Source organism: Leptonotus elevatus, chromosome 9 (assembly GCF_054856555.1).
Source record: "Leptonotus elevatus isolate MCC_2025b chromosome 9, RoL_Lele_1.0, whole genome shotgun sequence".
NCBI classification, from domain to species: Eukaryota; Metazoa; Chordata; class Actinopteri; order Syngnathiformes; family Syngnathidae; genus Leptonotus; species Leptonotus elevatus.
The window spans coordinates 23,111,968-23,137,163 of NC_141247.1; the positions used below are offsets into that span (position 1 = coordinate 23,111,968).

Genomic DNA, 25,196 nt, shown 5'->3' on the forward strand with positions numbered 1-25,196 from the left:
AAACAATGGCAGAAAATCGATTCTAAAATTCCTTAACAAAGCTACATCCCGACAATGCAACAGTGCGAGGAGTTCTGGCCCGGTGCAATCTGATTTATACATTTGTCTATCCATAATTAATATTGTTTCTACACCTTTCTATTAATTTTTCTCTCGTTACATTGACTTAGGTGGACGTCTGTGCCCCAATGGTTTCTTCATGTTATATTTAGAGGTTTGCTCGCTTGAAAATTGTGTTTAGAAGTTTGTGCCACATGGACAGAGCTGCCCGACGAGTGAACATACTAATTTAGTGCTGGATGGCTTTTTTGCACTGTTCACATGGAGTCCATATTTAGAGCCCTTGACAGCACTTCCAAAATATTTTGACAAGGCATTTTCAGTACAATGTTGGTGAGAGGCAGCGAGAGCGACAGAGAGAGAGAGAGAAAGGATTTGGGTTAGAATATCAAAATATCAAAAAACCCATAATCAAGAGCCCAGTCTAAATTATCCAGTAGTGTTTTTCTCACATTTTTGAGGCCTGGGCCCCGAGACGACGGAGGCAAATGCTTCTCCCAGGCACCATTTGGCGCGACGGGCTGAAAAGGTGGATGCTAAAGACGTGTCTCTGCGTCTGCAGTCTAGCGCGGCTCATTCCATGACCGCATTTGACATTTCAAAGGTCGCCTTTATCTTCCTCCGTGGTGCCAGATCTTCGCCCCAAAAAAACAAAACATGCGGTGGAAAGACAAATGAGCCTGTCGGACAAGATATCAGCCCTGAGACTACGATTAGATGGAACTTCCAGGCCAGAGTTGCAAAGTCAAAATCGTCATGGCATATCACAGCTGCAATTGCAGGAAAAGTCAAACCACAGGTGTGTGAAATTTAACACCTGGCAACCACTTCTCCCGCCATTTAACTGTATGATTATGGGATGCCGTGTTGCTGTGTGGAATTGCAAACATTTGCAGTCATTTACCTATACCACTGATTTTGCCAATTATGCGGGATCTCTGCGTAAAAAAGCCAAACGTCATCACTGAGCAACTGAAATGTGGCCTTCACTCAGTCCTGTAAACAGGGTTGCTCACACTTTTAGGTACAGGTATACTTTTACTGCAATTAATTTTGCGGGCCCCCACAGCTACGACTCGTGGACCCCCTGGGGTTTACCGGACGTCAGTTTGAGAACCGCTGGACTTTAGACAAATTACAAGCGTAGCATTTTGCCGCCTTTGTTTACGGGAAAAGCTGTTCGCAGCATTCCTGAGTAAACAACTTCATTTTATTGCCAAGATCTGGCAACATCTGCAGGCAAAATGCAAAAAATACTGGAAAATTAGGAATATACCTGGATCCCACGGCTACAAAAATAACATTACAGTACACAGGGAGTACGTAAAAGCCATAAAAACGTATGGAAAGGAGTTAAATGAGCTGAGTTACTTGTGAGAGTTTTTGTCAAGAGTCTGTGTGTGGTGGTGAGAACGCCTTCAGGGCACACTGACATGCCCCGACCGCATTCGGGCACATTTATTAAAGAGAAGCTTGAGTAAATCTTTAAACCCATGCCCATTATGGTGGATATGGTTGCACAAAAAAGCCCATGTTTTCATATTCTCAGTGTTGGTATACGCGCATTGCATTTTTAAAGTGGTGGCTGAGATACTTGGGCATCTCTCAGAAACAAAGTGCATGTTTTTAAGACATTCCATGATCTTTATTGTGGAATCAATTGTCTTTGAAGAAACAAGTCAATGTTTTACGTCCGTGATAAATGAGAACAAGAAAACACAACCGCAAACTCATTAAGTAGCAAACCAATGACAATGGCATAAATTGTCTCATCGGTCATTATTTGCCTAAATAAATCGGCTACAGTATTAATCAATAATGTCTCGACTGGAAACCACTAATTACAGCTTCCACAAACCACTCAAAGCCATCCAACAATAACTTCATAGGCATTACAATAGTCATTGAAGCGTGTTTGTTTAAAAAAAAAAAAATTTTTTTAACGTCATTCTATTTCTGTCACAAACAATTATTGTCACTTGCTAACAGTTACGCTAGAAAGAAGCTAACTAGCGCGCAGGTCATTTGTAGTCAGATATGCGCTATAGTTACTCCTCTGTATGTGTTGTTTTTATGGAAATAGCTTTGGGCAGTGTACAAAAAAAAAGAAGGTTTAAAAGGTGGTTTGTGTGAATCGGCCTTGGCTAGCTGCACCTTTTACGATGTTTGCTCTCCCGGCTAGCACATCACGTGCTTCCTATGCTAATTTTGTCACAGCTAGTATTTACCGTACGCTTATCCGCAAACGACTTTTGATGGCTATCCAAAAGTTACAAGACACGTTTATTTGTACGGGAATGGGTATTTTGAGCAGTTTAGCTCAAGTGCATGTGATCTTGTGGTGCTGCTGAATATTAAAATGCTAAAAAGGGACTGACTGCATGGCCACTATTTCTACTACTTCTAGATAGTAACGTTGCCTTTGTCAAAAGAACACAAAAGTAAAATCACTTCATTAAACTTTATTGCAAGCCTTAACATTTTGGGACTTTCCTTGCTAGCATCCAAACCACAAAATCTGCGTAGCATATGGAGAAGAAGTTAAAGCAAAGGCAATCACTCAAAAATTAAATACCAGGTCTAATTTTTTATTTAATATTTTTGATTCAATACGTTGCAGAATCGTTTTTCTTTGCTGAGCTTGTGAGAAAACTTAACGATTGTGGTGTTTGGCACCGGGAAGATCTCTCAGCCTGAACCCAGCTGAGGCCATTCACCGGAGGTTGCTGTGGACAGGGTCACATTAAAAGAAGCTTTGTCGCAAGGCAACAGGTTCTCAGAGGCAGAAAAATTTCTATTTTGCCTCGTCCGCGGCCAATGTTCTCCTCTCGACTCATTTTATTTACGCCGGCCCTTAACAGCACAATCGCGCCGCAGTCCATAAAGCGTAATTAACCGTTTAGCCTTAAGCTTCAGTCCACAGATGGGCCATCTCGTAAAATTTACACATACATCCATCTCTCTTCAGTCAGCTTGTTCTCCATTTAATGAATCCGGTTGTTTGAACATCTCAGCCTTCCTGTGTGCGTCTCAGCTTAACTTTTTTTTTTTGTGTGTGTGAAAAACATCAGTGGGCCGCATATTGAAGGCACAGATTATCTCTTGTGCCAGCAGAGACACCCAAACCTCCATCTTAGCGCAGCTTAGGCTGGCCAACTCGGGGCAACTCGCAGCCTTTCCCAGGAGGTGGGAGCCTCCGTTTCTTCCGAATCAACACCCCCGCACACCCCCCCCCCCCCCCCCCTCGTCAACATGCTCGGTCATAGCAGCTGCAGCATCAGAAAACTGATCGCTTAATCAACATTAACGCGTGTATTTGTACCCCCTCCTGTTCACAAAGTATGGCCATGGCACCTTCTTGATGGTTAATGTGATTTGTCCAGTGGAAATGTACACTAATAAGGTGCTTAGACCTTGCCATATGTTTACATAAGACAATGCTTTTTGAGCTGAGAGGCTTACAAGGGGAGGGGGCAGGGGGAGGGGGTCTGTCTGCGTCTCTTTAGGGTGGAAGAGGAAGCAACAGATGGTCACATGGTCTCGTTTAGTCTCATAGCCCTGAAAGCTTGTTATTTTAGACACCAAGTGCTTGAAGTTGCTCTGGGTTTTTCCATATGATGCTGCTCAGATATGGTTTAGCAATTAACGGACCACAAGAAGTTAAACAAACAGCCTAATTGGTTCTGGATTATTGTCAAATATCCAGCAGAGGTTGGAGTTTGGACATCCTTGTCCCTGAAGGTATATCACCAAAAGTTTGGGAAATTGATTGGGAATGTGTCTGAATGGAAAGCGAGGCATTAGTTGATGAAGACATTTCACCTAAAACCCAAAACATCAGTACAAAATAATATTTTTGGAATAAAGGTGTAAATGTCTTGAACAACCAACGACATGAGTTTTTAAGGCCTAAATACACCAATCCGACGCCGGGCCAAATGTGACCGACGCTTACCACCTGTGGCGTCGCGTATAAAAATGACATAAATACACACCGCACCGACCCCCGTCTCTTACGTATCTTATGTATATTTACTAATTACAAACAGTTGCTCTACTTCTCAAGTATCAAATTAAATCCTGCCTGCTATATCCAGTCGCGTCCCCATGTCATGCCATAGTTTGGCTTTCATACCTTTGTCGGCATACCCTTTAACGGTATTATCATACAATGCCGGTCTTTCTTGAACCAAAAGAGACACAATCACCTTCCAGATCTTCTCTCCAGACAAACATTGTACGTTCAAATGCGGAGGGTACAGCAGGGTGACGATGCGCAAAATGAGTGGCGGGAAAAAAATGGTCCAGGCTTTCCATCAGTAGTGTTCATCCGTGTTCGTCACTTCCTCTTCTTGCCCCGTGCGCTGATTCGCTAGCTGACAGCCAATCACGGTGATCAAATGCCCCGACGCCAATTCAAGATGTCGAATTTGCTGAAAACGCCCCCCCCCCCCCCCCCACATATTCCAACTCGATCTGACTTTACGACAGTCATTTAGACACTGATCGGACCGCGCATGCCGTCGGCCTAACGCTGTCCGACTCCCGACGTCGGATTGGTGTATCTAGGCCTTTAAATTCCACTGAGACGAAGCTTTTGATCCTTGAGATCATCAAACTCATGCATCTCATAGCATTTCATCCCCGAGAACTCAGTTACTACGGGGAAAACTACTCATACAAACCTGTCTGTTTAAGGTCTCGGCCATTTTGGTTATGATTGACGGAAGCTACTCGATTTTTTTTTTTTTTTTTTTGTGGATGAAGATGCAGTTGACACATTTGATCTATTCCCTTTGATTAAATTGTGTGATCTAGATCAGTAGTTCTCAACCGTTGTCACTCTGGGACCAACATTTTATTTTCATCACTCATAATTCACGAACCACATTTGTATGAATCTAGAACAAAAAGAAAATGTATTGTTAAAAAAATGGCCTGTTAAAATATTTGTAACTTATTTTAAAGTTACAGACTTAACACAGGAGTCTAGTGATCATGAATCCGCGACCCACTTTTGGGTTCCGACCCACTCGTTGAGAATTTCTGACCGAGATCATTGTTTCCGTGAGTTGTTTGATCATAAGTTTGGGATGATGTCTGTAATCAAAAGAAGTAACCAAATCATGTGCGTTTTCTCATAAACACATTTTTTAATCAAATTTGACTCTTGTCTTCATAAATGGTATTATCGTTTACATTTAGAACTTTCATACTTAACCCTTAAAATCAGAACTGAATAAAAACGTTTGGATTAAATGAGGAAATGTCTGGAAACTTGGTGTGTCTGATGAACAAAAGCGTGTCAGGTCAAAGCAGTTTGCTTTCCTAGAAGACTCCCAGATTAACCCCCGTGAAATAAGATTACGAACAGAGGTGAGGTATTGTGTTGATTGCCTTATCACTTGTGTCCGATGGGCAATCTACAAATTAGTGGATGGATGACGGGAATGCAAACATTCGAGTTTGTCACGCATTTCATACATAATCCTATGATGTTTAATCTGGACTTGCTTTATAAAGGGATTCAATTCAGAGGTCACTTGATACGCTGATGATGATGTCAGTAGTTCGTGAGGATCCAAGGAATGAGGGGATCCAAATCAAAAAGGCGACTTTTGCAACATGAGCAAACGTTGGAACCCTGTTTCCAAACTCTTCTGTTTGTTGTTAGGTGCTCGCAAACCGCAATTTTTCGTTTTCAAACAGCGAGCCGAGAGTGTCATTTCAAGACCACAACAGTAATAACACTTTTAACCCAAAACATGCTCTTTCCCTCAACCCATATCCGCCTGTCTTGCGCCTCTGAACCGAAGCGTTGACATACCCCAAAGACGTCAATCATCGCATCATCATCAAAAAGATGCTTCACATTAATGTAATTGGTGATAAAAAAAAAAAATGACGATAAAACCAGCTTTGTGTTGGGAATGTGATTTGGATTGTCGACAGGCTTGAATTAGCGCACTGAGGCCGTAAAGTGTCAATTGAACGCAACTACTGCACAAAGACGAAGAACAAAAGGCTCGGGGTGGCGGGAATCGCCTACGGAAAAATAGTTTTGCAACCACCGAGACAGCTGGCATTCCTGCTGCCAAATTTCCAACAGCTCTCTTTCCGTGACAAAAAAACATGATGTCATGATGCTTGATGCCGGGACTCGGGCCGCCGAGCTGGCACCTGCCTGGACTGCAGTCTTAACGATCAATGACCCCGACGGTCTTTGGCGGATTCCAGCAAAGACTGGATGTGACGCTGGCTCATTCGACTGCTGTCCAGTCCGTGGCGGAATAAAAAGGAGATGTTTTTTTTTTTTTTTCAAAAGCATCCCAGGATTCTTTTACTTACAATAACAGGGATGGGCAAAGTATGGCTCGCGGGCCACATATTGCCATTCTCCTTTCTTTATGACGGCCCACAGAACATTGATTTATCAGCAGTCCTGTAATTTCCCCCAAAATTTGCTTCATTATCAAATATTTATTAATTTGTATTTAGCGTTAACTGTCACCATATTGCTCGCTGTTTAAGAGCATTTTGACGAATCTTTCAAGACCCGAATAGTAGGGTTCTGTATTAAAAAACAAGATTGTCAAAAAGGGCTTTCGATGGCAAAATAAAAATGTATACACAGATAGACAGATATTTTTTTTAAAATATATACAACTTCCTCTTTATATTTGGTTAATTAATTACTATTGAATGAAGTCTCAATAATACAATCTCTCTTCATCCATTTTTTTGTAGCACCCATAGCTGATTTTGTGGCGGGGTGCACCCTGGACTGGTCACCAGCCGATCACAAAACACATATAGACAAGAGAACCAGTCACTGACCCTTATGAGGACAAGTACTGGTTAATTCAATCTAATTTGCATTTTTATGATCAAGAATTAATGTTGTCCTCCCATATTCCAAATTCACAGAAAATTCATTGAGGACTCAAACGTGTCCATAACTTTGAATGTGAATGTTTGTTTGTTTGTTTGTGTGCCCTGTGATTAACCGGTGACCAATCCAGGCTGTAGTCAGCATCTCGCTCAAACCCTCTGAAGATATAATAGGCTCAAAAAGAAATAGATGATTGGACTTTTTTTTTTTTTATACCTGATGTGGAAACTGTGTTTTTAAAAGTCAAAGGTGGGGCCCCCCCCCACCCACCCACGTGTTTGTTCTTGTGGAGTAATTGAAGAATGGGAAACGGATCATATACTGCTGCTGCGGTGTTGATGTTGATTTATCAAGCATGTTTAGAGCGTCTCACCTTAAACATAACAATCATAATGTCCATTAACACGCATTCGCATACGTGCCAAAGTATCCGGTTCCGAGACGGCTAATTCTGTCGGCCCACGCCATGTAACAGGATCGATGTGAACTATTGCTACGTTGGACAGCAGGCCCGGCGGAGACAGCTGCCAGGCGGTTATGTGATATCGGCGGGCTCCGAGGGGCTAAGACGGCACGTCTCTTGGCTTTGACCCAGCGGCGAGAAGCGATACAGCCGAGAGAGATGTGAGAAATGCTTCCCATCTGATCCTCGCGCCTGTCGACAACGCCGGGGGTCGGCGCGGGGTCATGGCTGATCGGGGGGAGTGTTTGAGTGTGCTTTTAGGCGGGGGCGAGTGCGCGCGCCGCGCTTACCGAGGATTAGCTTCAGCAACGTCCCCGCGCTTGCGGCGGACCAGGCATTTGCGGGGTCAAAGGTGGCGCAAGTGCTTGGCCGAGGAGGCTGACTGTTTTCTCCCCAGTCGGTAAACAGGTTGTGACATCACATCCTGCGCCCGGGGGAGTCGAAAGCATTCAGCGTGTATGCAAACACACACGGCTTGTGTGTGTTTCCGATCTAAATATGGGAACAATGCTATCGAAGGTATTTTGAGGCCTGCGGATTTGATATCCATCATTCTTTTTCTACTCTAGATGATCAAATTCTGGCTTACACGGATATTGTGTTTTAGTAGCGGTGGGAAGTAACAAAATGCAAATACTTTGGTACCGTACATTTTTAAGGTACAGTGGTATATATATGCAGGGACAGGCAGAATATTTAGTGTATAATATCGTTAATAATATGCACCTGTGTATAATATGCCCCTCCAAAATCATCCTTAACTCATTTGCTCCCAAAAACGTATAAAAACGTTCTATTTTGAAGCGGCTATAGTATTTGAAGCATATTGAGTCACTATAAATCAGTGATTCTATTTTATTTTATCATACAGCCTAGGGACTGCTAAAGAAATAAAGTTGTTTTATAAAGTGTAATTACTGTAGTATTTGTGAGTTGGTCACGTGCCTTTAAGGGGCGTGGCCATGTGAGTGACATCAATCATGAGCTCGAGTTGGCCAGCCTATCTGTGAGCGTCTGGGTGTGTGATGTGGCCTACAGCAGCTTCTTGCAAGAGTTCTCATTGTGTATTTACGTGTTTGACTGTTGTGGCTCTCCTTGCCCACATGTGAGGGCATAACACTGCTTTAATTGCTCTATTTTTTTGTCCACGTCATTGGATCTGGAGCTTGCTCAGAACAAACATTTTCTTTCAACCTAAAGCAAATAATCAACCAACCTCATTACTTTTGACTTTTGTCACAAAGTAATCTGAGTACTTTTTCCCACCTTGGTCTTCACGTTTCCAAAAACAAGAAGATTTTTCTGCAGCTGAGCCCTTGTAAGCACTAAACGGCTCATCTTTGATCAACAACAGCCTGACTGACTGCCAAACACACTTTGGCTGCCAGCAGCAGTGCTAAAGTGATACAGACATTGGGATCAATTCAAGAGGATCAGTTCTAATCTGTTGCCAGGGCAACCACAAAAAAAAAAGTAAGACACAAAATAGGCACACTGACTGTGTGGGCAAATGTGCAATAATTTAATAAAGTCATGACTATGCCAAACATTTTTTGCAGCACATTTGTCGGCGGACTTCCCTGTTTAAATCTGCAATCATTTTGGAATTACACGTCTTTCCGTATTCTTCTAAATATTTGTCAAGGTGGCAACAAGCCATCACCTAAAAGTCAACATTGTCCATATTTAGTAAGAAATGGAGATCCTGCAGTGGAACTGCAAGGGACGTGACTCATTTTTTGGTAACGACTCAATAAAAGATGTCTTTCTTTTATGGTTTCAGGGCCGTTTTGGGGAAGCGGGTGAAAAATGTTTACCGTTAGTTTGTATTTTCCCCTCTGGGACTCAGCTCTGTATAGTCTAATTACTGCTTATGTTCTGAGCAGAAAAGCCAGGTAGATTTAAGGATGAATGTCTGTTTATTAAATCAGGTCCAGCGGTGTAGCAATGTTGTCAGCAAAGCAAAGCCCAGTAATGCCCAATAATGTTGCATTTGATTACTTTAATTGGCTTTTAGATTTCAGCATCCGCAACCTAATATCCTTCATTTTGCATTTGAACACTCAGTGGAACCCAACTATTGATAGTTTGCTTGGTTTTTATGATCCATTTTGTTATAACATTGCCAGTCGTCAGCTAATAGTGTTGTTATAATGAACATGTTAAAATAGCAATTTAGCTTTTTCCCCGTAAATAGTGCCTCGGGACAGTAACACAACCGCATTGTGCTGCTGGTACAATTTGTCATGTGAAAGTAAGTCAAATCAAAATGACTATTAGGCAGAAATGTCAAGAAGCAAGGCCGACTGGGGGAGAGCGCTAAGCATCCAAATGACGTTGATGAGGTTGTTTTTAAGAACAATTTTCACATCATTCATCAGAGAATCTGTCTTTTGTGCTTTGGTGCTGCTGTTTTGGCTGGATAATGTCGCGATTATATCCATTATTTTCTTGAGGGAGGCCTTTATTTGAGAAAAAACAGTGTATGTCAAATGAATATCGTAGTTCAGGTCTGTGCTTTTTAGCTCTCGCCAAGAAAAACAAGTTCGGGTCAAAATCAGTCATTCTGTTTATAATCTCAAGAAAATCAGACGGGGACTTGAAAATGAAGAATTGGCACATAATGAAAACAAATAGAGGGAATGAATCAACGAATGCATCGGATGATTTTTAGTTATTTATTTTACCAGTGATCATTGAACATCCTTGCCAAATAAGCCTCCCAGTAAGATTTCTTCTTCTTTTACCTTTTAAAATCCAAACCGTCAGCACATTTGAGTTCTGGGATCTCCACGGACACACAAAATGTCAAGCTCAGAACTGTGAATGCTTTTATTCAACATTCAATGGACTCGTTGGCCTAATTTCCAGTACATTGTTGTGTGCTCAACCTGGCACTGTTATATTTAAATGTGATATCAACAGAATGCAGTCTTACGCCAAGACGAAACTTTTTAACATATGAATTAGTGTACCAGCTTTATCCAGATCCTCCGATTATTATTATTTTTTGTGCATAGTCTAACTAACTGTATGCCTCTTTGCTTTTACACGATACCGTGCCCACAATATCATTTTATTGCATCCGACTGTTGCTCCTTTCCAAGCCGTTTGAAACTGATCTACCGAGTGTTCCATTTCAGGAAGGATTAGAAAGTTCGAGCAACGCAGACGTCGGAATCTTTTCCCCCAAGTTGTTACGGCATTTTTTTGTTGATTTTCATGGGCCCAGACGGGCACTGCTTTCGTCACCCACGCTGTTTCTTTTTTTTCCCCGAAAATAGCTTTTCTCCCATCTCAAATTCCACAGACGACTTAGTCCGTGCCACGCACCTTCACATAAGAGACCCCGTCAAAGACATTGGAAAGATTTGATTTCAAGTTTGAAGTTTTTTTTTTCGTGAGACGCAAATCCAAAACTAATGGCTTTCTCATCTTATATCCTCAGGTTCTCCTTCGCTGAGCGGAACAGGGACAGTGACCGTTTTGGTGGATGACATCAATGACAACGTGCCAGTTTTCTCCTCATCCGCATTCCACACCACCATCATGGAGGACGCACCCACCGGGACCGACGTGCTGCTGGTGAACAGTTCTGACTCAGACGTGGGCCTCAATGGTGTCATAAGGTACTTACCTACTATTAATTTGCCGTGAGAGATCATCAGGTGTATCCAGTACACTGGACTGGTTGCCAGTCAAAGCCAAAACGCCTGAGGAGAAAAAAATGGAAATCAAAGCTAAGATTCGAATTCAGAACTTTAGAACTGTGAGGCAGAAACACAAACCACTTGAGTATACCACTGTTTCATTAGTCTAAAACGCCAACGCAGAGTTTTAGTCAGCCCAAAATCCTTGTTATGGTTTTTGATTGTCAGTTTTTCCACATTCACATCTCTGTCCCTAAGAGCCCCCCTGGCCCACCCCAACCCCCAGTCCCTCAAGCAGGACGTTTACTCAAGTCCGTCCCCTCCTTTCTCTCGCAGAACCCTATTGGGTACCCGCTGGGGGGTACCGCAGTGTGCTCCTGTTTTCCAAAACATTGTAATGAGGATGTTAATTGTCTGTGACAGTACGAGGTGTACCCATCGGGGGGTTCCAGTGGCCTTTAATGGAGACCAGAGCTGGTTACCGTCAGTTATTAGTTGGGATTCTCACAGTCCATTAAGATGGGAGTAAAGGTTTGGGACTTTTAAACATCCTTTGAGCTTCCGTCTTGCTTTTATACTTTCCTGTAGTGTTTTTGGACAGAAGGGTGGGGGGTTGCTTTCTCAAGAAACATTTCAAAGTACGTGACGTCATGTACATTCATGTGCCGGCTTATATTTGTGTCTGGGTCCGGTCTGGGTTTGAGACGGCTGTTGTGACTTGGTGAGGATTTTTTATAAAAAGAAGATGCATCTGCATATGATTCTACCATGTGCTGTAGAACACAATGTAGAAAAATTATCATCTCACTCACTCGAGACATACACACTTTTGCATACGCACACAATTAGGGTGTCAGACAGATTCAACACATCAAATTTACTGTTTACTGTACATTTACAGTCTCATGAATATAAGGGAGCTAATTCACCTCTACATTTAAAATTTGAAATCAATTCACACAAAAAATGATTTGAAAAAAGAGGTAATATATTGGAGGTTAGGGTTGGATATAATTCAACTATGTTTTAATTTACTTGTTTTTATTATTTATTTGTTTGTTTGTTTATTTAGTAGGTGCATTTTAATGTCATTGTTTTAATGATTTTTATTTTTATCAATTCATTAATAAATTCACAATTTATGCAGATATGCAAATTAAGTAGTTTAATGTACTTATTAAATCAATTAAATTCATTAATAATTCATTTTGCAGTTTTAATTTATTGATGTATTTTAACGAATTATTCATGGCTTCATTAATGTATGTACTTCAAACTAACCAAACATAAATATCGATGCGACAATGTTTGGATAGGCCATTGAAAATAAGTTTGTAAATAAAAACAACAAAAGCGCTCAAAGGAAGTCAGATGCTGTTAATTTGAAAATTCTTCATTTTGAATGGTATGTGTCTGAAAAGGTATGTGATAAGTAGAGAAGTGCGGGCCTTTAATAATTTGTTAAATTATGGGATTTACACACACTTTTATTAATGCTCTTATCATGTTCCTCAGTTTGTGCCCAATGTTAATTCCTCCTCAAACGTCTCCCCTTATCCAAACAGCTACAGTTTAACTGGAGGCCACGGACAGTTCTCCATCAACCCGGCTACCGGACAGATTATCACCAGCTCCCTGCTGGACCGAGAGGAGCGAGCCAATTACCAGCTGCTCGTAGTGGCGACAGATGGAGGGCAGCCGCAGGGCCTGTCCAGCTCGGCCACCGTGTCCGTGACGGTGGCTGACATCAATGACAACCCGCCGCGCTTCCACCACCACCCTTACGTCACCCATATTCCCGCCTCCACAGCGGCAGGTAAACATTTAAAACGAGTCTGTCTTTTACTTTTGAGTCAAGTTTTCCCCTTATTATCCCAATGCCAATTCAATTAATAAGCATATGTGCCCATGAAGGTCATAGGATTTAGAAATCTGCATATCTTTTTGTGGAAAAAGAGTTGAAAAAAAAAACATTTTTAGAGGAAAAACTTAATTTGCTAAAAGCTAAGGTACGGCAGAGTAATATGTGTCCGTATGTAGTTGTGTATTTTTAAAATTATATGACATCATCATTTAGTGGGATGGGCTCATTCAACTGTTTAAAGAATTAATCCTTAGAGGAAAGACTCTGAGACTCCAGTCTGAACCAATTCCTACTAACCACAATATCTAATAAATTAGCAAAATTCAATTGAATGTTTCTATCTTGTAATGAGGACTTGCCATCTGTGTGTCCAGGGTCCTTGGTCTTTGCTGTTACTGTCACCGACGAAGACTCTGGATCCAACGCCCAGTTACACTACTCCCTGATGGGACGCAACTCAGACAAATTCAAGATCGACCCCGTCCGAGGTGCCATCACCGCCAACGAGAAGCTGACGGGGACATCGGAGGTTACACTCACGGTTCGGGTCAAAGACGGCGGAGCTAACCCTAAAACTGACACGACCACAGTGACGGTACGCTTCGTCAACGGAGGCAACTTCCCAGTCATCAAGTTGAAGGAGCATGCCTTCACTTTCCCCGAGAGTCAACCGACCAATCACCTCGTCACAACCGTGACAGGGTCATCCAGAAGGGGCGGGCCTTTGTCATACTACATCGCCAGTGGTAACCTGGACAACGCTTTTCACATTGACCAGCTTTCCGGCGACTTAATCATCAGGCATCCGCTGGATTATGAACACATTCAGAAATACGTTCTCTGGATTGAGGCCAGAGATCAAGGCTTTCCACCGTATTCGTCGTATGAAAGAGTGGACATTACTGTGCTGGATGTGAATGACAATCACCCGGCGTTTGACAAGGACCCCTTCCAAGCGGTGATACTAGAGAACTTGTCACCTCAGCGGGTGCTAGTGGTCTCTGCCGTCGATCTGGATAACGGACCCAACGGGCAGCTAGAATATGCCATCATTGACGGCAACAAGGAGAACAGCTTCAGCATCAGTCGAGCCACCGGTGAGATACGAACCACTAGGCCGCTCGACCGCGAGAAGGTGGCCCAGTACCTATTGAAAGTCAAAGCCACGGACCGGGGGTTGCCGTCTAAAAACTCTGCAGTGAAAGTAAAAATCAGTGTGCTGGATGTAAATGACAACGCTCCTCGCTTTTCCAAGATCTTTAGCGCCACTGTGGCTGAGAATGCGCCCGTAGGGTACACGGTCACTAGAGTTACCACCACAGATGAGGACGCTGGAGCTAACGCTATCAGTCGCTATTCTATTACAGACACCAGCCTTCCATTTAGCATTAATCCAAACACAGGGGACATAACAATTAGTAGGCCACTCAACAGGGAGGACACAGACCATTACATTGTCAAAGTTTCTGCCCACGACTCTGGATGGACAGTTAGCACAGATGTCACCATATTCATAACAGATATCAACGACAACGCCCCCAGATTTAGTCGCCCATCGTATTACCTTGACTACCCTGAACTGACTGACGTGGGCTCCTTGGTGACGCAGGTGTCAGCCACCGATCCCGATGAGGGTTTTAATGGCAAAATATTTTATTTTATTCGGTCCCAGTCTGAGTATTTCCGAATTAACGCCAGCTCTGGAGAGATATTTGTGAAGCAACAGTTGAGATATCTGAATTCCACAGGCGCCAGCAGTTTGAACATCAATCGCCACAGTTTCATCGTCACGGCCTCAGATCGTGGTCTTAAACCTTTGATGAGCGAGACGACAGTCATCGTGAATATCGTTGACAGCAACGATAATCCTCCCGAGTTTGATTCACCAAGCTACTTTACTCCTGTTACAAAGAGCGTCAAAGTTGGTACGAGACTAATAAGAATCGTAGCTCATGACAAGAAAGACTTTGGCCTAAACTCTGAAATTCAGTACTTGATTACAGGAGGAAACAGCTCTAGTAAATTCAAATTAGATCAAATGAACGGGTGGGTCACTGTTGCGTCACCCCTCACATCTGACATAAATAAGCTTTTCCTCATGGACGTTACAGCCAGCGACAGAGGAAATCCCCCTTTGTCCACACAAACGGCACTACGAATCGCCGTCACGGAGGAAAACCACCACACACCTGAGTTCTCGCAAAGCCAAATCTCAGCTACAGTGCCCGAAAGCCTTGTTGTGGGAACAGCAATAAGAACTCTGTCAGCGAGAGACAAAGATAAAGAAATGAATGGCCTTATCAAGTATAATATCACATCAGGCAATAATAAAGGATTCTTTGCACTTAATAGTAAAACAGGGGTGTTGTCCCTAGCGCAGCCTCTGGATTTTGAAGAAAACCAACAACTCGAGCTGAGAGTTTCAGCCACAGATGGCGGTTGGATTGCAAAATCCAGCTATGTCACTGTCATAATTCACGTAACGGATGTGAATGACAACCCTCCAGTGTTTGATCCAGACGAGTACTACCCTATTGTACAGGAGAATGTTCCAAGTGGCACCACAGTGGTGAAAATAAATGCCATCGACCTCGATTCAGGAGCTAACGCAGTCATGGCCTTTGTCATACAATCATCAGACAGTGACCTCTTCGTAATTGATCCCAACACAGGCACCATCACCACACAGGGCTTCTTAGATTATGAGGCTAAACAGGTCTACCATTTGACTGTGAAGGCATTCAACGTCCCAGACGAGGAGCGCTGCAGCTTCGCCAATGTCAACATTCAGCTAAAGGGAGCCAATGAATACGTACCCCGGTTTGTCTCCAAAGAGTACTACTTTGAAATCTCTGAAGCTGCTCCAAAAGGCACAGTGGTTGGGGAAGTTTTTGCAAGTGATCGTGACCAAGGTGACGACGGAGTAGTCTACTACCTCATTTTTGGGAAAAGCAGGAGGAAAGGCTTTGGCATCAACAAGAGAACTGGACAGATTTATGTCACAGGTGTGCTGGACCGCGAGAAAGAGGAAAAGATTTCACTTCGAGTGTTGGCCAAAAACGCTGGGGCTATCCGCGGCGCAGATATTGATGAGGTTTTTGTGAACATCACAATACTGGATGCCAATGATCCTCCTGTCTTCTCTCAAGAGTTGTATGATGTGCAAGTTAGTGAAGGTCTCTCACCTGGTGGTCTGGTTACTTTTGTGGGTGCAGAGGACTCGGACTCTGTCCCAAGCTGGAGCCGATTTTCCTATTCCATTGCACCAGAGTTTGATAAAAAGGTTTTCACTATTAACCCCAAAACTGGCCAAGTGTCTGTTGCAGCTGCACTAGACAGAGAAACAACGCCTGCGTATAATCTCACCATTCTCGCTGTGGATACTGGCACACCTCCTTCTACTGGAAGCGCCACGCTGATTGTGAACCTGGAAGATATCAATGATAATGGTCCAAGTCTGACAACCACGTACGCTGAAGCAATGGAGAACCAAAAATCTGGCACTGCGGTCACTGCGTTAACAGCTTCCGACCCAGATTTACCACCCAATCAAGGACCTTACATATACAGTCTTCTCAGCTCTGGCTCCGCCAACAGCTATTTCAATCTAAGTCCAACTGGAATGCTAACCACAAGTCGTGAGATTGACAGAGAACAGATTAGTGACTTTTATCTCTCCATCGTGATCAAGGACTCTGGTGTACCTCAAATGTCGTCCACAGGAACCATACACGTCAAAATAAATGATCAAAATGACAACCCTTCAGAGCCGAGGTCAATGGAAATCTTTGTTCACTACTTCGGAAACATATTTCCTGGAGGTTCTTTGGGAGATGTTAAACCCCAAGACCCTGACATTCAAGACAGGTTCCACTGCTCCCTCATTCCACCTTCCTCCGCGCTGTTTAATATTCCTACTGGAACATGCAACCTAAACTCAAAAGCACGGTCAACAGATGGAAACTTTGAATTAACCATCCGAAGCAGTGATGGTGTCCACGGTCCAGTCAGCAACACAGCGCGGGTCCTTTTCATGGGCTTCACAAATGCCACAGTAGATAACAGCATTCTAATCCGTCTCCAGTCGAACGGAGTCAGAAACTTTCTCACTGACCACTACCTCAGCTTTTTACGCATTGCCAACTCTCAGCTGGCGGGACTAGGCACCGGGGTCCTGCTTTATGGCGTGTTTGAGCTCAACAACCAGACTTTCGTGATGGCAGCTATCAAACGAGGACATGGACAATATGTGAACCCCAGTGGTGTGGCCACATTCTTCCAAAGTATTAAAGACATTCTGAATAGACAGAGTGGCGTGCAAATAGATGCAGTGGACCATGACCCATGCACACGTAACCCGTGCCAGAACGGAGGCAGCTGCAAGAGGCGTCTCACTGTTGGGCCTGATATGAAAACAGTTGAAAGTGTCCCGGTGATCCTCGTATCCAACCACCCCCTGCAGCCTTACGCTTGCAGCTGCAGGCCGGGATACACTGGAGCCGTCTGCGAGACCGACGTCGACGAGTGCCAACCTTCGCCTTGTCACAATGGCGGCACTTGCCACAATCTTGTGGGGGGTTTCTCCTGCACCTGTTCTGAAGGTTTCACTGGCATGGCGTGTGAGAGGGACATCAACGAATGCCATTCCAATCCCTGCAAGAATGGGGCACTATGCCAGAACTTCCCCGGCGGCTTCAACTGCCTCTGCAAATCTGGATTTGCAGGTACTACATACACGCACACACACACACAGCAGTAACATTTTATATCTGACCACTCCTTTACTGAGACTGATACAAGGACAGCCGGGACACAGGATACACTCTCATACAATATTTTACCAGCTGACATCTCTCACTCCCAAAACAATATTTGCTTTTGAGTCTGAGGTGTTGCAGTCAGTTGCCAGAAACACTTTCAGATTGCTGGTTGGGGGGTAGGGGTATCGACTGGATATCAGGCAGCCATGTTTGCTTTAATAAAATGGATGCTGTGAAGCTGACCCTGCTCCAGAGTGTAGGCTTTGAGTCTGTATCACATTGCATCATGTGCCTACACGGCGCTGACCACACACACAGTTGCAATTACCCAACTGTATGATCTACTGATCACAGAATCCGGGCGCTTGACAAATTGGCAGCTTTATACAAGATCCAATCAGGCCTTTATGTTGGGAAATTAATGACCACTCAGACTTGTTAGCTTGGCTAAAAAGTGGAGTTGATTTTAATTGGAGTTACTTAGAACACTCATTTTGATAGGGGTTCATTGTCCAGTCTGAAAACATCTGAAAGACATTTTCAAAGCAAGGCAATTTCCCCCCGTTCAAGTCATTACTGTCCATTTTTATTATGACAATAAAAAATGAGCACGTCTTTAGGTTTCATCAAGACAAACGACCCTCCTGAGGAAATGCACCTATTGACTTACAGTAGTTTACATGCCCGCGCCATGAACTTTTGTCTTCCTGTTTTCTCGGGCTGGTTTTTGGCAGCCGAGTCGCTCTCCGTGAAACACGTTTTGGTCAGGATTTATCGTCGCAACACTTTATCGTCCGCCGTGTGCCTTGCGCCGTTCCTGCATGTGTCTTGTCCATTACCGTGATTATAAATGTCACTTGTCTGAGTCCCATCAATGTCACATTGCTCGTATTTTGATGTTCATTACGCGTTCCCGGCCCGTTTCATTTCAGCAACTCGTGCTCATTTTAGATGTTTGTCTTTCAGCACTGCAGCAAATTCCCTTTGTCCAAGAGTAATTTGATCTTTCATTGGGCCTTACAATATGTTTAGTGAGAAGAGTCTGCCAATTATGTAGACTTTTCCTCCTATGAATATTTCAAGATGCTTTGGACCAAATTGGACCTAAAATGGTGATTTTAAAGGGGGGAAAAAAATATACTTCAGCGGGTAGAATTTCACTTTTCTGTCACATACTGTATATAAAGAGGCTTTTAAGAAATGCAAGATTATTTGTTTGACTCCGAATCAGGCAATGCAAGCTTTGTGCAACTCGGTCCGCAGGGAATGTGTTCCCCATGGTTGTTTTCCAGTATTTTCCATCACTCCATCCGTGTTAATGTGTGTTGTCTTGTGAACCCAGGCAAAACATGTGATTCCATCGTCAATCACTGTGAGTGTAACCCATGTTTTAATGGCGGCTCCTGTCAGAACCGGGTGGATGGATATTACTGTCATTGTCCATTTGGTGAGTAACACTGGAGGCAATTTGCAAATGTAGTGACACCCCCATTCCATTCATAACATTTTTCATAGCTCAAATACAGGATTCTGTTTAGTCAACATGACTTCAAGCCATCCATCATTTTCTTGTTTGTTCTGTTTTTGACCTCAGGGGTCTTCGGTAAACACTGCGAATTGAACAGCTATGGCTTCGAGGAGCTCTCCTATATGGAGTTCCCGTCATTGGACCCAAACAACAACTACATTTACATGAAGTTTGCCACCCTGAAGAACAACGCCTTGCTCATGTACAACCACGATAACCAGACCGGAGACAAGGCAGAGTTCCTGGCCCTGGAGATCTTCGAGGGACGGATGCGCTTCTCCTTCAATTTGGGAAGCGGAACATACAAACTGATGACCATGATAAAAGTGTCCGATGGGCAATTCCACACAGTCATCGCCAGACGGGCTGGGATGGTAAGACTGGCCGCTTTTACGGGACGTGTTTGAGGTTTAAAGCAACAGCTTAATTGCGTAAAAGGAAGAGGGACGCAGAATAGAACACAGTTTATGTCCTGAGGTTTCCTGGCTAAACAGCAGCCAGCTTGTTTGCACCATCAGATAATTGCAGTCTCCCAGACCACTAGTAGCTTGGCTTACAGAATCCACGGTTTGTAATTACAATTCTATTGCTCGTTTGTGATTTACCATACAGGGATCTAAAACGGACTAAAAGATTGAAATTGTGTCTCTTGAATGAGAGACTTCACCCTGCCAGACAAGCAGCGGCAAGGAAAGTGGGAGGGGAATCCTTCCAAGCCATGTCAAAGCTTTTATAAAATAGGTCTGCAAATGTCTCCCACAGAGCATTGGGAATTTCACAGGGGGACCTGTTAGAACGGTTAATTTGTTGGTTTGTCGATAGAGCAGTGTAATAGCTTGTAAAGTAATATAGGAATCGTGGAGGTGGACGGAAAGAATCAGTCTTCAAATCACAAGTGACAAGCGTATGGCAGCGAGCAAGTCGGACATTAGCATGAGAAGCTAACGTACCACTCTACATCCTAACTCAAATATGCGCCACCATTCAAATTCCACAAATTGAAAGAAGGGCCGGAATCCACGTTTGATTTACTTGGGTTCACGTTGCCCGATTTCTCTTAGTCAAAACTGAAAGTGCAATCGAGATCCTGACTTCACATGACTTCCAACGTCAGGACCTCTATTGCAACCATACAAATATTTGGAGAAACATTCAAACAAACAGGTCCGAAATTACTGAATGAAGACCAGTAAAAATGGTCCAAAAATCAGTAGCAACAACAAATCCCTGAGTGAGCAAGTATCTTCAAAAAAGTTTGACAAATTAGCTCTCGGTGTGGTTGATTAGGACCAACAAATCCTCACTGAACTCTTGATTGGTCGAACCATTAGAGCCAGGTTCAAACAAATAAGAAGCAGCACGTAATGCAGCTCCGCCGCAGCGGAGATCGGTTCCACGGGTTCTTCCAAAAACAATGGGCCGCATTGGTGCTCCCCTCATGTTCCCTCAGCCGCACACAAAAGCACTGCGGACGATCTTTCAAAGGCTTTGCGGAAAGAGAAAAAACAAATCTTCCAGACCGCAGCAAGGCTCAGGATAGCGCGCAGCGTTTAGAAGGCTTTACGGCCTTTGATTGCTCGAGCTTCGTAAAATGTTCACGCGGTTCTGACATTTTTTATGGTGCTTCAAAAGGGTCATGTTGTTGTACGTGAGCCTCATGTGTGGCGAGGCGAGAAACACGTTTGGGTCTGCGGATGATTTGTGTTCCGCGATCCCAGGTCCGTGTGGCCCGTGTTTACTCAACATTCAGCAGGGGCACAGCGCCGTCGCCTCCATTTTTCGGTTTTTCGGAACTTTCACACAGTTTTGGGAGCTCACTTTTTAGTAATCATCGAGTGACTTTCTCACCGTAGCACGGAGCCGTGACCGGATCTGTTTGACAGACGAAGAAAGGTTTACTGTAATATAGAGCATTTTAACGACACCCTCCTACACACATTTGCTGGGTAATCACTTAACACAACTGTAAACTCCTCAATAGGTGGCTTCGGAATAAATCGTCAGAAATACACACAGCAAATACATGCATGCATGTTGGCCAGTCAAATGGTTTCTTTGTAAGTTTAACGAGTGTGTGTGTGTGTGTGTTTGAGAGAGAAATAAGAGGATGATGTACTTTGGATCTAACTTTATAACAAGAAAGCACCGAATGTGGTGAAATTTTGAGACTAAATTACAAAGTCACAGAAGGATTATTATGCGGTTTGACTAAGTTTGAATATGTTTCTTTGTGTATAATTTTGTTTAATGGGTGTAAAGGGTATGCCAAAAAATCAGTTTGCTACGTGCCTTTGTTTTAAGGACACAGTTAAATTCACATTGTATACAGTAAGGGAAGAAAATGCCCAAAAAAATTTGTGTGTGTGAACAGGAGCACAATTAGCTCGCAGCGATTCCCCCAATAAGCAATGGATTCTCAAACAAAATAATGTACAATTATTATAACAATTATATTTCTCTATAACTTAAAACAATTATTTTAAAGAAAGTGTCAATGGCATTTGATTGTTTAAAAAAAAACAAAAAAAAAACGTTTGCTTTATTTAAACGCTTAAATATCAGCGTTTAAACTAACAGTGTTAGGTAACTCTGTTTGTTTTTTTTCATAAATGGACTAATCTAACTAATTATTCCCATATTTGCACTGGCAATTTTATATATATATATATATATATATATATATATATGTGTATATATATATATATATATATATATATATATATATATATATATATATATATATATATATATATATATGTTAGGTAACTCTGTTTTTTTTTCCATAAATGGACTAATCTAACTAATTATTCCCATATTTGCACTGGCAATTTTATATATATATATATATATATATATATATATATATATATATATATATATATATATATATATATATATATATATATATATATATATATATATATATATATATATATATATAAAAATAAATAAATACAATGCACCCCTTATTATTGTATGAAACAAAATATTGCGTACCGAAGTTGTTTCAACCTCAAAAAGTCACCTTCATTAGTTGCTTTCCATAAATATTCTTCAATCCAAACTCAAGTTCAACTGAGCTGCATGTGGAATGCGGCGAAAGTGCTGCCTGAGCCTAATTATCGCGAAGTGACAAACCTGCTGACAGCCTGTTTGTACTTTTGACGGAGCAACAACTGCTGCCTGCACACAAGGGCCGATTGTGCGATTTGGATCCTTTGCAACTTCCAAGACTGTTGGCACCTGCACAAAGCGGACACTTTGGTTTATTGGATTTGTATGGGAAAGATCCCTCCCACCTTCCCCCTGCTCACGTGACTCTCGCCGCGTTGCCCCGCAGGCCGCCTCGTTGACCGTGGACCTGTGCGGGGACAACCAGGAACCAGGCTACTGTGCCGTGAGCAACGTGGCCGTTCACACCGACTGGTAAGAAAATCGCAAACACGTGCGAGCAGTTTTTTTTTTTTCTTTCTCCATCTTCTCTCCAGTTCAGCTGTATACACTAAAATTGGCTTGACACATCCAATTCCTAAGGCCTGGAAAAGTCCACAAGTAATTATGGCGGAATCCAAATGTTTGCGTCCACCTGTTATGATGTTTCTTCTGCTGTGTAGCATAGTAACTAACCCAAAAAAAAAAAGAACAAATAATTCAACGCACATTTCCCACCAGCGCATGCTAGCCGAGCATTTGCCAAAGTTTTGTCAGGAGTTGCGTGTCTGCCGCTCGTCACCGTTTAACCAAAAACGTTTTTGGCCTTTATTAGGGGGGCGTAAAATTATCCCACCAATAAAGGTGGGAAAATTGCCGAGTACTTTAAGGAAAGACTTAGCAGTGTAATTTTTGTGCGGTGTTAATGAGTTTTCCTTCATCCCATTGTCTCGCAACTGCTCATAGTCGCCGTGCCGAACGCCACGTTGGGAACAAGTGAGGTAACTGGAGAAGCTGACTTGGCTGACTTGACTGGGGTCGACCATGTCCAAGTTGTCCTCAAATAAAATTAAGACAACTTTTTTTTCTTCTTCTCAACAATATGTTTGTTCCAGTGAGATCATTTTTTTTTCATTCTGAAGGAACCTAACCCCTGAGAAATTTTGGGAGAGACTTTCTTTGTGATGGCAACTTTGATTATAATCACACTTGCCATTTTTTCAAGTAATACAAGTTGTGATTCAATGCAGAAAAACTATCAATGTTTGATTTGCAGCTTGTATTGGATCTTAATAGAGTGTACATGGGGTTTATCAGGGTAAAATTACATATTTCTGAAATGCTAACAAGTAGAGACACACTTTTCCCTTTGAGGAAGACCAAGACTTTGAGGACTTTTCAATCATCGCTCGTTTTCAAAATAAAGCAAATGGGGAAGAAGTGGTTTGAATTAAGGGTGTTAGGCGATTAAAAGTTTTAATCGTAATTAATCGCGTGACTTAAAAGTTAACTCATGATTAATGTCAATTTTTATATGTTTTAAATGTAAAATAAAATGTATAATACATGTTCGTACTCTTGTTAACATCCATCCATCCATTTTCTTCACCGCTTATTTATTTATTTCTTCACATTTTAAAAATTGTAAGATACAACTTGACCCCAGTCTCCTTAAATATATGCATTATTACTAAATTTATTACTGCAAAATTTTGACGTGGATGTGTCTGCTGCGTTGCGACTGGAATTCCCCCAGTACAGGTTTTCCAAGGGAGGGCTGGTCATTAATCGCACGTTAAAAAAATGTGTGCCGTTAAAGGAACTTTAAATTAACTCCAAATTAACACACCAATTTTGACACCCCTCGTCTTCATTTTTGAAGAACAGTTCTGCTGGGTTTTTATTGCACAACATGGCAAAATTTGATTGTGTGTCTCCTTTGTGTGTGCAGGATCCTGGACGTGGAGCCCAACCGGCTCTCAGTGGGGGGCGTCAGGTCAATGGAGTCCGTCCTCCACCGCCGCGGTCAGGTCGCCACCCACGACTTTGTGGGCTGCATCATGGAGTTGGCCGTCAACGGCCGCCCGCTGGAGCCCAGTCAGGCGCTGGCATCGCACGGCATCCTTGACAGGTCGGCAACCCCCGCTCCCCCCCCCCCCCCCTCACCCAAACCCGCTTCCCCGACTCCCTTCAGTCCTAATTTCATCCTCTCGCCATCTTGTCCCGCTCCCATCTGTCTGTCTTCCCTCTCGCTGTGGGACATCTGCTCGGCTTTTGCAGACATTCTTAAAAGCTGAGCGATACCAGAATTCGGTTGTAGACATTTTTTTTGTTGAAGTGATGGCAAATCTTTTAATATGTTAATCGTGCAGTACTTCTTTTCCAGAGAGCCCATCTGCCTCTTTTCCTGGAGATTTTGTTCGGCCTGTCAAACTGACAGATCTGATTGTCCTTTTTTTTCATAGATGCCCTCGACTGGAGGCAGCCTGCACCGCCAGCCCCTGCAGACACGGGGGCACCTGTTTGGACCACTGGTCTTGGCAGCAGTGCCAGTGCGTGGACGGCTTCACTGGCAAATACTGTGAAAAATGTAAGTCCTTGTGCCTTTGAGGTGTCTTCAGAGCACACTTAATTATGCTTTCAAGATTATTAATGATCCCCCCTTCGTGTGAGTCATGGTATTGGTCGTAACGCCAGCTGCCTCAGTCTCAGCTTTGTGTCTTTAATTATCAAAATATTCAGAGTGACGACTTACAATTGCAATGCCAGTGACTTTTTCAAGTGTCAGCTTGGCAATTTTCCGGCTTGGGCTGTCGTAGCAGTGGCGGGACACGGCTGTGACATTGCACACTGGAAACACACTTCTGTATTTTAGGCCATCAAATGCAAAAAAAAAAAAAAGAAATGCATGCAATTTTTAAGGATGATATCTTTATGTGAAAGCAAGAAATTGTTTTAAATGATGGCCTAGATAGACGGGATCATTCATGACATTGCTTTAAACTTTGACTGGCTGTTTCGGGACACTAAAGCACACAAAAAAACACG

General features: G+C 42.9%; 1 protein-coding gene across 2 annotated transcripts in view; it reads left to right on the forward strand.

The window, feature by feature from the left end:
• Positions 1-25,196, forward strand: part of fat4 (FAT atypical cadherin 4) — a 107,739-nt gene that overhangs the window by 74,917 nt on the left and 7,626 nt on the right. The window contains exons 7-14 of one of the 2 annotated variants that reach the window (XM_086085014.1): positions 10,864-11,044; positions 12,631-12,881; positions 13,304-17,653; positions 19,032-19,136; positions 19,284-19,591; positions 22,558-22,643; positions 24,100-24,279; positions 24,614-24,738. In XM_086085014.1, the coding sequence (XP_085941140.1) occupies positions 10,864-11,044; positions 12,631-12,881; positions 13,304-17,653; positions 19,032-19,136; positions 19,284-19,591; positions 22,558-22,643; positions 24,100-24,279; positions 24,614-24,738 (5,586 nt within the window). The remainder of the gene's footprint in view (positions 1-10,863; positions 11,045-12,630; positions 12,882-13,303; positions 17,654-19,031; positions 19,137-19,283; positions 19,592-22,557; positions 22,644-24,099; positions 24,280-24,613; positions 24,739-25,196) is intronic. The other variant, XM_086085015.1, reaches the window with a different exon arrangement.